Source organism: Notolepis coatsorum (assembly GCF_963971535.1).
Source record: "Notolepis coatsorum genome assembly, chromosome: 4".
Lineage (NCBI taxonomy): Eukaryota > Metazoa > Chordata > Actinopteri > Aulopiformes > Paralepididae > Notolepis > Notolepis coatsorum.
In genome coordinates this window covers 69,564,825-69,578,278 of record NC_140168.1, presented here as the reverse complement: position 1 = coordinate 69,578,278, position 13,454 = coordinate 69,564,825, and the positions used below count along the sequence as shown (strand labels likewise).

The 13,454-nt window shown below is 41.5% G+C and overlaps 1 protein-coding gene across 1 annotated transcript; it reads left to right on the top strand.

Moving 5' to 3' along the window:
* Positions 1–2,033: 2,033 nt before the first annotated feature.
* Positions 2,034–10,298, top strand: LOC311227167 (uncharacterized protein). Its single transcript, XM_084312709.1, has 2 exons — positions 2,034–2,259; positions 7,539–10,298. Exons 1-2 carry the CDS (start codon positions 2,064–2,066, stop codon positions 9,335–9,337), a joined length of 1,995 nt encoding a protein of 664 aa, XP_084168835.1. The 5' UTR covers positions 2,034–2,063; the 3' UTR covers positions 9,338–10,298.
* The last annotated feature ends 3,156 nt before the right edge of the window (positions 10,299–13,454 follow it).

Here is a 13,454-nt window from a genome sequence, read left to right as displayed (position 1 = left end):
AAGGTGACCTTACAGAGGGGATGTGAACTAGTTTCCTTTTCGAATGATTTACCCAAGTGTCCCTGAATTCGACCCTCATACAGAAAGGTCTGTTTGGACTGTTTAGCTAAAGTAAACAGAACTTTGGTGCCGGCCTTCAGGCCTGACTTAAAGTTAAGTATTGGGCCCTCCATCCCACTTTGTTGTGGGGAAAGAGGTTTCATTTGTTTGCCATTTGATCTGTTCTTATTTTTATGGTACTCTGGGCTTTTTCCTATAGCTGCTAGGTGAAGGGTGAAAGGTTGCACTGTTAGCCTTTGACTGAATTCTCCTATGGCCTTTTCCAGAAACCGCTAGATGATTTTGATCCCTCCTGTAATGCTTATACGGGTCATTTTGATCAATTTAATTTACGACAGGTCATCAAAGAGAAGTCGCCTATTCTCAGTCCTTGCCCCACAATGGTGGAATGAACTACCCACCCCAGTTAGGACAGCCGAATCACGTCCAATCTTTCGCCGTCGACTAAAGACGCACTTCTTCAACCATTATCTGAATAAAAACAAAAAGAAAAAAAAAGAAAAGAAAAAGAAAAAATATCTAACCCTAACTAACCGTACTGTCATGCACTTGTCCTAATAAAGGAGGGGTGTGTGGGGGACACTGTACAACTATACAAACAAAACTGTACATTGGAATATTGACAAGACCATACTTGGTAATTTACTGTACATTGGAGGGGGTTGTGTTAGGACATTTACAGGGGCCAGTTTCGAATTGCAGTCTCCTGTAGGTGTTTTTTGAGAGTGTTTTTGAAAGTGGGTAGTGATTCACATTCCTTTACAGCTTTGGGTAGGGCGTTCCACATTGATGTGGCATAATTGCGAAAACGTGTTTAGTCCCTTGTTTGAGCCAAATCTGGGTTTAACATGATTTGTGGAGCTCCCTCTGGTGTTGTGATCGTGGTATTCACTGACCTTTGGGAAGTATTTTGACATGTACATGGGTACCTTGGTCGTGTAGTGTATCTTGTAGACCAGGCCCATTGCAAGTTGCTGTACTCTGTCGTCTACTCTAAGCCATCCTAGGTTGTCAAAGTGGGCAGGGGTGAGGTGGGTTCTAGGAGTAAGGTCAAGCAGTAGTCTGACCAGTTTGTTTTGAGATGGTCCAATGCAGATGTAAAGCTAACTGTTCTTCTGGAAGATGTTCCTGCAGAGCTATGGACTTAGCCTGTACTGACATGTGTCAGTGCAGTAGCCAGTGCCAGAATGACGATGATTCCTATGCCGTGATGGATGCAAGTGATGATGATGGTAATGGTGTATAGGTGTGTATACATTCACATAATCTATCACATAATAGTCTAATGAAGAAGGTTGCTTCTTTTCTGTGGTCATGATACTGAAGTTGATGTCAGTTGCCAATCAGTTAATGTCAATTATCTGTTAAGTCCTCAATAAAAGTTATCTTAACATGCACTTTGGTGAGTTCTACCTCGTTTTTGTGGTACCATTGGATTCCTTGACCCTGAAAATGTGGGTTTAGCAGTTCAAATCAATGTTCTAGCTCATTTAGAAGCCGAAATATTACAAAACCTACATTTTACGGTGGCCATTTTGAAAATTCACCCGGGCAAATGGAAACATGGATTTTCTGAATCCTTATACAATATCCTTTCCAAAAATTTATAGTATTGCAAATCCCCCAGAAAATCCGACGAAAGTATATAGTGAACCTGACTATTAGGTCCTATTTTCCGTATGTTACTTTATGTTCCGTATGTTACTTTATGTTTCTAGTGTCCTATATTATTATGTTACTTTGTTTCTCGCATGCGCAGTAGTCAGTAGTGCACCGCACAGTACAGGCCCCCAACGCACAGTACAGGCCCCTCCTATGTATGGGGCTGAGGCACTGCAGATATACCCCTACTGTAGACATGCGCAGAAGCGACACTAGTGCGGAACTTGTTGTTCGCCAGAGAGCGACAGCGACTCAGCCATCTTTGCTGTGTAGGACAAAAGAGAGACAGGCAACTTATTTTTGGCACAAGGGGCGGCTTGGTCTGAGACGAGAGAAGAGAAATGGCTAAAATACAGATGCTGCGGTTCTACGTCAACGATCGACTATCAGCGGCGACCGAGGAGATATTCGGGGTGATAGAGAGAACGATATCAGAATACGAGGCAGAAGTTTTCCGTTCAAAGCAGGAGATCGACCGCCAGCGCGTACTGATCCACGCTCAAACACTCGGGACAAAGTTACTCCAAGGAACAGCAGGTTTGTGGCGTCACAATATAGAATATCTTATTTAGCATTTTTTTTTTATTTATACGGAAATGGCTAGTTCGGCTTTTATGTGGTGAGATAAATATTGATAATAAACAAAGTAACATGGCCGCGGCGAATGTGTGAACTGAATTAACATGTGAGGTCCGCTAGATGGTGGTGTTGTGCGTGTTTTAAAATTTAAAGGATACCGTCTAAAATATTCGTGAATGTGAACTAGTCTCTCCTTGAGCTGAATACAGATACAACAACAACAACAACACACTACTAGTTGTGATGATGTCATTAAGAGACAAACCACGGAGTATCCCCATAGGCTCTTTAGATTAGATTCAAAATGGTCATTATAGAGGACGGTACAGTACAACGAAAAGAAGTTTGGCATCAGAGTGCAATGTAACAGTAAAGTAATATACAATGTACAGGTGTTTAATCTGGGTATACAATATACAAATTAGTACTACTGAGTAATAGTAATCGGATGTTTACAGAGTTGTTGTTGTTGTTGTTGTTGTTGTTGTTGTATTATTATGTACAGGTATAAAGACACTATGGTAGTAGTATGTCCTACTGGCCAGAAACATAACTAGTAGTAACAGTAGGTAAGTGATATGTATACAGATATAGATAGTATCTACAGGTATGTAAAAAGGATTATTATGCAGGTATGTGCAGACAGGTGTGGTGTGGATATATATATGACAATATCCATAGGGGTTTTTATGGGTATGGGACTATGGGTACATGTTCTGATTCAGAGCTTTTTAAATAATACTAATTTGGATGTAATAGTTTAGCAGGTTTTGGAGATTGTGTTTTGAAATTTGGACATCACTATTCCAATCCAACTGGGGCGATAGTGGCTCGGGAGATAGAGTAGTCGTCTGGCAATCCGGAGGTTCCCAGTTCGATTCCCACTCCTCCCAGGCAGCATGTCGAAGTGTACTTGAGCAAGATACTTAAACCCCTAATTGCTCCCGATGAGCAGGTTGGCACCTTGCATGGTTGCCTCTGCCATTGGTGTGTGAATGTGTGAGTGAATGGGTAAAATGTGAGGAACAAATTGTAAAGCGCTTTGGATAAAAGTGCTATATAAATGCAGCCAGTTACCAGTAACTTTATTTATATAGCATGTTTAAAAACAACAAACTTGACCAAAGTGCTTCACAATCAATCAATAATATAGAAAAAAAACACATATTACTGTCTTCTCCAGTGAAACAGACTGTTAGAGCATTTCCCATAATGTTGGCGTGTTGCTTTTTTAATGGTCTAGTTTTTCCAAAAAACCTTTGTGGCTTGATACCAGAGATGGGAAGGGACCGAGACATGCAACTCTAGCTACTTCTGTCACCAGTTCTGGGAAAATAAGCAGACTAAGGGTCTCTATGAAATTAATGGAATGAAATTGCTTATACCAGTAAAAGTAGAGGAGGCTTATTTGATTGAGCAACAGATTTGCCAAGATATCGCTATTTTTTCATCTACATCATTTCATGGAGCTGTAATTGACACAACACAAGGATTCAACACCCCCGATCACATCACTGGTGGCTATATTCAAACTAATTTACTCTCAATAACTGTCAAACTAAAGGTACGTGTGCAAAGATTTTTGGATGTGTGTGAGATTATGTGCAAAATAAATCAGCATTGTTTTTTGGGGAAGTGTCCCTTTTAATATTGTTGGAAAACTAGACCATTAATCATGAAGTTACAACAGTACACAAAGTAGTAGTAATTTCACAGCAAGGTAATCGGCCACGAAGCGACCCCCTTTGGCGGATGACCCCAAAGGAGCTTCACAGGTGAGACAAATCCCCAGCAGCAGCTTCGGAAGAGAGTCCGTCCAAATTTCAAAACACTAAAACGCTAAAAACACCATCTTCAAAGCCACAATAGAGGCCAGTCACTAATGGCGCTCCGAAAGTGAGTTACACGGTTGCTACGCGTTTCTACAGACGCCAATCACCATCTCTAATCATATAAATCTTAACTACCCACCCCACTATAGTACCGATATACTCTGTATAGCATATACAACAGTGCTGTACATATAGCATATATACATTATCTATTTATATTTACAGCATATATATCCATATCTGTCTGCATATAATCCTCCTATACACCTGCATATAACTCTATGATAGCATGTACAATAATGCTGTATATATATATATATAGTACCAGTTAAAAGTTTGGACACACTTTCTCATTGAACTGAATGTGAAGGTGTGTCCAAACCTTTGACTGGTATTGTATCTATCCACCTGTCAACACATCTGCACAGAATCCTTTTACATATCTGTAGATACTATATCTATATATGTACATATCCCTTATCTACTCTTTACTAGTTACGCTGTTGGCCAGTATGACTACGACCTAGGGCTGCACGATTTTGGGAAATAATGTAATTGCGATTGCGATTATAAATTTTTTTTAAACAGCCCCACAGAGGTTTATTGTAAAATGCGGCTTGCATCTGGCCTACGTGGTGGGCCTTTTCAGGACACCGAGCCTGAAAATGTTTCTTTTTACCTGGGAATCGATACTGGTACCCAACGGTACCTTTTTTTCCTGTACTTTACTCTGCCTCTCTGAAGTCTAAACTTCACAACACACAATCTAAAACCCCTTACCTCCCTCTCCCAAACCGATCTTGTATCTCAATGGGACTTCCTGGTTAAATAAATAATAAATAAAATAAAAAAATATGCGATTTTTTTTGTTGAGATTTGATAATTGCATCATTCCAAATCGCGATTTCGATTTAAAATCGATTAATCGTGCAGCCCTACTACGACCATACTGTCGTTATACCTGTATCAGTGTACATATTGGTATTACAACTCTGTACATGCATCTGATTAGTACTACACCCAGTAGTACTAATTTATGTATTTTATATCCAGTTTACCGTAATCACCTGTACATTGTACATTACTTTTGCACTTTACTGTTACATATTTGCACTCTGGTTGGATGCCAAACTTATTTTCGTTGTACTGTACTTTATAATGACAATACATTTGAATTAAGGATGTCAAAGTTATCGCGTTATTAACGCGTTAACGCAAAATTATTTTAACGCCACAATTTTTTAATCACAAGATTAACGTTTAAAAAAAAATATATATATATATATATATTTTTTTTTAGGGCTGTCAGTTTATCGCGTTAATTAGATTACTTAATTACACAGCAAATGATTGCGTTATGAAAATCAACTCAAAATTTATAATAAAAAAACTTTTATCTAATATAATACAGTAAAATAACAAATATCTCATAAAAAACAAAGGGGCAAATTGCGAGGCAATAAAAACAACAAATATACAATAAAAGACAAAGGGGCGAATCACGATGCCTGATAATAGAAATAAATAACAAATATACAAGAAAATACAAAGGCGCAAATTGCGGTTATAAACTGATTTGTCATGGCTCCCCAGTGGGTGCTGGTTACCCCCTTTTTCTGTAAAAGCTGAAAAGTTCCACCTCTAGATCACCACCATGTATTGATTTTACATGGATAGTAATACTTTTAGCACCCAGACAGATCAATATTCAGAACATTTATATTTTGATGCACCCTAACAGACATTGTGTTGACAGACAAACATTACAAACATGTTGACAAAAATTACAAACATGGTGACAGATAAACAATACAAACACGTTGACAGACAAACATTATATTATACATGTTGACAAACATATTGACAGACAAACATTACAAATTGTTGATATATAAACAATTACAAACATGCTGTCAATCGATTAAAATATTTAATTGTGATTAATCGCATGATTGTCCATAGTTAACGCATGATTAATCGCATTTTATTTTTATTTTATTTTATCTACCTTAAACGGATCTTTTTCAAGTTCCAAGTTTTAATACTCTTATCAACATGAGAGTCAACAAATGCTTGCTTTATGCAGCCATTTAACACAAAAGGATGACCCTCAATCCTCATGCATTGCAAATTTACATCAAATTCAAAACGGAGTGATGCACATAATAACTTAAAAGAAAATAATAATTTAAAAACGATGAATAAAGTGTGCATGAAATAATAGGGGAAAGAAAACGTTAGGAACTTGTTACATTCACCCACACAAGGGCTGAGTAATCACCCCCCCCCCTCTCTCTCTCTCTCGCACACTCTCTCCCAGCTCTCTTTCTCTGTTGCCCCTTCCTCATCTCTCTCACCCCCTCTCTCTATATATATATCACGCACACACACACACACACACACACACTTACACACTTCAGAAACAAACATAGTATCAATGAGAGCATCAATAATACACAGACAAAAATATTTGACAGACAAACATTACAAACATGTTGACAGTCAAACATTACAAACTTGTTGATCGATAAACATTACAAACATGTTGACAGTCAAACATTATAAACATGTTGACAGTCAAACATAAACATGTTGACAACTTGACAGTCAAACATTATAAACATGTTGACAGTCAAACATTACAACATGTTGACAGACAAACATTATAGCAAATGTTGACAGACAAACATTACAAATTTGTTGACAGACAAACATTAATAATTATACATTCAATTTATATAGCGCTTTTCTGAGTACCCAAAGTTGCTTTACACGGACACAATAAAATAATTTAATAGATACAGAATAGCAAAGAAACAAAGAAATAGCAAACGTTTTAAGGAGGGGAGGGTGGTTGATTGACGGATGTGGATGGGGAGCGTGAGGGAGGGTGCAGCAACTGAAAAGGTCACAAACATTAGTCACAGACAAATATTATAAAAATGTTGATGGACAAACATGTTGACAGAGGGCCAACAACACAAAGGAGAATGTGGTATCTGTGCACTGGTGTTTAAAATAAAATATATTTATTTATTTATTATTTAGGTAAATGTGATAATATACAGTACCATGATGTGGATTTCATGTCATATCTCACAGCCCTAACCTGCATATAAAATGTTATAAGCATGTTTGTGATACGATTAAACCTAAGACAAACTGCATCAGTTGTGCTTCATGCTGATTGATTGATGATTGATTTATTACCTGGGGCATTGTAGCCAATTTCTATTTGTACGACAGCTGAGGTCTGGGTGGGATAGGGTGAGCGAGCTGTCTGTGTAATACTTCACTTGTAGCCTTAGTTAATGGGCCAGTTGGGCAAGTCCATGGTTTCCAGCAGGAACCCCCCCATCCCTTCCTCCTTGCTTCCATCCTTCATTATCTTTTTTCTTTCTCCAGTTCCTCCACAGCTCTCTGTCTGCGAAGAGGAGGTTCCCCCTGAGCAGGAGGACAGGAAACCCAGTCTGGGCAAGGAGGAGCCAGAGCCCCTACAGATTAAAGAGGAGCACCATGGTCCATTAGAGGAGGCTGACATCATCAAATTCACCTTGACTCCCGACTGTGTGGCTGGCTGCCCTGATGGATACCAAACGCAATCTTCACAGCCTGACCAGTCCCCGTGTGTGGAGGAGAGAGAGGCCAGGCCTCTACCCGGCACCTCGGCCCAGTGTGTGGAGGAGAGAGAGGCCGCGCCTCTACCCGGCACCTCGGCCCAGTGTGTGGAGGAGAGAGAGGCCGCGCCTCTACCCGGCACCTCGTCTCGGCAGGTGAAAGCCGAGCAGGACGGAGTGTCGGAACTTCCTCAGAACAGCCCCTTCCTCGCAGACTATTCTGCTGCTGAGAGTGAAGGCGTTCGCAGTGAGGACGATCACCACCACGGTGAAGACGACTCATATTTAACCCAGCCGGCTTCTTACCGCTGTAAACTGTGTGGCAAGGCTTTTGAGAAGAAGGGTATTTTGTTGAAGCACGTGGAGAAACATTCGAAGGACGCGGAGTGTCTCTGCGGTTTCTGCGGCGATCGTGTCGAGTCCACAGAGAGTCTGAAGCTCCACCTGCAAACCCACAGGGAGAAATGTCGAACGTGTGACGTGTGCGGTAAGCGCTGTGCTTCGATCCAGGCTATGGAAATGCACAAGAGGATTCACACCGGAGAGAAACCATACCACTGCAAAGTCTGCGCCAAACAGTTTAACACGGAAGGATCGTTGAAGAGACACATAAAACTCAACACAGGCAAGAATCAACGACACATCTCCTGCATCAGCAGCAAGCAGAAGGAGCTACAGCAGAGTCCAGCCGCGGCTTACTGTTGCAAAGTGTGCGGGAATTATTTTCACAGCCAGGGCTTTTTAGTCAGGCATGCCGAGACGCACTCCAGGGATCCAGAATGTCTCTGTGGCGTCTGTGGAGAGCGGTTAGGATCCACGGACGGCCTGACCGAACACCTGCGGTCTCACAGGGAGACCGGGAGAACGTGCGACATCTGCGGTCAGAGGTGCACTTCCATTAAAGGCATGGAAATCCACATGAGAATCCACACGGGGGAGAAACCCTACTGTTGTGGTTTCTGTAGCAGGGACTTCAGTCGCAAGGAAAGCTTAGAGCGACACATGAAAATCCACACGGGTGAGAGACCGTACAGCTGCAGGGACTGCGGGAAAGGATTCATTGACTACTGCGCGTTGAAGAAACACACGGCGACTCACACGGGGGACCGAGAGAGGAACCTTTCCTGCGACGTTTGCGGCAAAGGGTTCGGCACCACTCAGATCCTGGTAGCGCACATGAGAACTCACACTGGGGAGAAACCCTACAGCTGCACTGTATGCGGCAACAATTTCAGACAGTTGGGGAGTCTGAACACGCACATGAGGGTCCACACGGGGGAGAAGCCATTCACTTGTAGCCTCTGTGGCAAAAGCTTTAGCACAAAGGGGTACTTGGAAATACACGTGAGGTTCCACAGGAAGGAGACTGCGTTCGCCTGTCAAGTCTGTGGGAAAGGATTCGTTGTGAATCAGGATCTGAAGAAGCACATGTTGACTCACACGGGAGAGAAACCGTACAGTTGTAAAGTTTGTGACAAAAGTTTCCAGGAGAAGAGGACCAGGGATAACCACATGAGGGCACACACCGGGGAGATTGTGAGAAACGACTCGACTGGATATCAGACGTCCGGGCATGAAAGTATATAGTCAGAAACCACACGGTTCTACTCTAGAGGAATTGTGTGTACGGATTCAGTATAGATGTGAGTAACCGTGCGGGCTTGTGTACCGCAGAGGGGAATGATGAAATAAAGGCCACGTCAGACTGATTTCAGAGCAGATTCAGCGCAGCACCCTGTCCGTATGTGTCTGGTCATTCGTATAGTTACGTTGTCGGATGTTGAATTACCAAACATTTTGACGTTCATAAAATTTTGACACTGCCTGATTTAAAATTTCATCAGGGTCAGAACCTTCTGTGCGAGATGTTCCACAGTTGGACTCCGGGGGGCACTCTGATGCCAAGCCAGAAACACACTGTAGGGAACTGTAAAGAATTTCAGTTCTGCCTGATCCACCCACGCAGGGACGCTGATAGGGCTGTGTATTTAGAAACATTGACACATTTTCAGTGGAATTACGTTGCTAGGGAAACCGCTTGGGCCCAAGTGTATTTCCTGCCCACACTCCTGCACCACGCAGCCTGTGAAACATCTGTCCTATTTTTGACACCATTTTTCTCCCAGTGCAAAATTCAGTAGGATTTCACATATTTTTAGATGCCCCTGTCCCCATGTAATACAATTGTCATGGTGCATTTTTATTTCAAACCCGTATATTTTGATACATTTTTTATCCCACAATCTTTATAATACTACTGCAAGGAAACGTTTTTAGATTAATAAAAAGAAATGGCCTAGATTTATCACTGACAATTGTATAGTAGAAGTATCCATGGTTGTATATTTTAATATTTGGTACACCTCCCGGCACTAATTTAATACAGACGATACAGACGTCTCAGCTCAATATATCATGTGTTGTGACTTGTGATGTTATTAACACAGATCTCTGCATATTATTGTGATTTCTACTGTTGTCTCATTTTGTCGGGACACAGCGAGCAACAGACTACCTGTAGTAGTGTGCTCTCAGGGCTCTACAGTGTGACCATATTGCTCGCATATGCCCCTAGAAATATGTGTGTGCGAACCGGAAAAATCTAATTACAGCCTCAGTTGTGCTTTTTTTTTCTTTTCTCCGCTGATAAATCGTTAAAAAACAACAAGTCCCACATTGCACTCAACCCAACGGTCCAATCACAGTAGAGTGACATGACTGGTTTCAAGGGAAATAAAGGAAATGACTAATCGGAAGCTCATTTGCTTGTTTACTTCCTGAAAGTCCGCCATTGCGCTATGCGAGGCTTTTCCGAGACAGTAACATTAAGTTAACTTATTCTAGTCTTACCAATAGCAATAGATTTTAGAACACCTAGATTTATCGATAGCAATAGTAATATAACGTTAATGCAACTAAACTAATGCCTTGCTTTGTTAATCATAACGTTGATGCAGTAGCGTATGTCGTTGTGTTGACTGTAACGGACATGATAATAACACAACACTGTGTACACATTAAAATTGCGATAATCGATTCTAACATTTTCAAATCGATGCAGTTGAATTTTCCCCTTAGGATCGATGCATAGACCACCGCAACACTTCCGGGATTCTGAAATCGCGGAGGAGATAGCGGGGGGAGCATATGAATGAATGTGGATGAGAGCCGTGATGTAAGTGGTTGCAGATACGGCTGTGGGGGCGCTAGAGACATGATCGAATAGACTTTTATGCGCCTGAGTCTCCTGAACACGGCGCGACCCATTCCTAATCGATCAGAACTAAATCGGCCGAGATCAAGTCCCTTTTCCAGCACCTACTCCCCATACACATGCGCAGATTGTCAACGGAGTCTGGACGACGCGAGATGACGCACGAATGAATGTGGACTGTTCCATCAGAGGGGGGAGCTTTGGTGGTAGTGTGAGTGGCTACAGACCACTGCACTTAAATATAAACATTAGTCTACCTGGAGACTCAATGAGGTAATTGTAGATGTCGCCATAAGACGCGCCTGGCCATTTAGTGGGATAATTTTTTCATTATCCTGTTCGGCTGAAAGGACACTGGCCACCGAAGCTCCCCCCTCTGATGGAACAGTCCACATTCATTTGTGCATCATCTCGCGTCGTCCAGACTCCGTTGACAATCTGCGCATGTGTATGGGGAGTAGGTGCTGGAAAAGGGACTTGATCTCGGCCGATTTAGTTCTGATCGAAACATGCAGGGTTGTAGCAAGAGCTAATTTACACCAGGAGACAGCAAAACTCTTTCAATAAATAAATAGCCTGCTTAGGGTAAAGCATTGTGACAATCAATGATAAAAACAAGAAGCAAGTTATATAAACTAAATCAGATTAAAAATGATCACAGTTCTGGTTTGCCTTAAGATGCAGTTTAAGATGAGTCTTGAACATGGAGTATGTGGGGCACTCTCTAATCACAATTGGTAGGCTATTCCAGTAGTTACCACCTTTAACAGAGAACAGTTTTAGCAAAGGTAGTATACCGAAAAGGCACCTTACAGTCCCCTCTACTGATGGCCCTGGTGGTAATGCCAGTGTCTCCTTTTTGTTTAATGTCACTGCCTTTTTTTTATTATGCCTAGTTGTTGGCTACAACTTTGCCACAGTAGGCATTAATCACTTAATAGTTCAAATGTCTGTGTCCCATTCCCGTTTGCACACGCAGATACACACACACGCACACAGTGGGCCAGTGACTTTGGTGGTATGTGCTATTGCACAGATGTGTGTCCCGTTCCCACAGATGTGTGTGCGTTCCCGTCCACGCACAGTACAAATATAAATTTATTTTTGAAAAAAAGAAGAAGAAAACTCTGTTACTTGAAATATTTTCACTGTGCTCCTAAATATTTTTGTGTGCTCCTACATTTTTTCATTTAGGAGCACATGTGCTCCTTGGGAAAAAGGTTAGCATAGAGCCCTGGCTCTGTTGTAAGAGGTGCGGCCACTGCTTGCTGTCGATACAATAATCAACCTCGCAGACAGGAGTTTGTAACACGATAATAATCCTCTGCCATGTTATTTAACCTTCTATATTCTATTAAAGAAAAGTCACACAGCTACGCACCCCCTCAGATATTTCTTAACAAAAAATTACAACATATATTACTAAGGCTGAATATAACTGGTTGCATCAGAGATCAAACAGGCAAACATGACTGGAAACATGATCCTCAATGTGGAATGGAGAGGAGTAACGCTATGCTAATGCTACAGAGGTGGGAAAGAATACTGAGAACAAGATGTTTAATCTCACTCACCAAAAACGTCTCGACGAACCACTGCATTGTCCAGGATTCGAAGCAGACAGATCAGTAAGTGACCCTTAACCCCTCACAGCCTTTTGAGTCGTGAGTCTGGGAGGGACAAAGGCTCGCCCCCTTGCAAGCTCCAGAAGTAGCAACTAGTACCATTAGTCTGTGAGTTAATTAACCACTTTATTATCTCTGACCTACACATCTAAACATGAAAATATAGATGTACATGAAGTGGAATACACATGTCTCCTATACAGTATGCCTTCAAAAGCAGTCATACAGAAGAAAGACATTGAAGTGCCTCTTGATTGGCTTCCCCGGGTGCCACTCCTGACCTCACAGAAAGTCTTCTGCAGATTGCTAGGAGGCGGGCGGCATGGCAAACAAACCTTGTGAACAATGTTTCTAAAACGTATTGAAAACCCAAATAAAACATTTCCTTTAGTTGCATAGTATGAGGATGCGATATACAGTCCCACAATAGACTTGAAATTAAATGATCATGATGTGCTTTAAGTTCAGTTCCTGCTTATTCTTGGGGCATTCCCTTTAGTTTTGTCTTCAACAAATGGAATGCATGCTCAATTTAATTCAGGTCTGGTGATTGACTTGGCCATTGCATAACATTCCACTTCTTTGCCTTTAAAAAAACTCTGGTTGCTTTGGGTCATTGTCCATCTGTACTGTGAAGCACCGTCCAATGAGTTCTGAAGCATTTGGCTGAATATGAGTAGATAATATTGCCCGAAACACTTCAGAATTAATCCTGCTGATTTTGTCAGCAGTCATATCAATAAATACAAGGGAACCAGTTCCATTGGCAGCCATACATGCCCAATGCCATAACATTACCACCACCATGCTTCACTGAATGAAGTGGTATGCTTTGGATCATGAGCAGTTCCTTTCCTTCTCCATA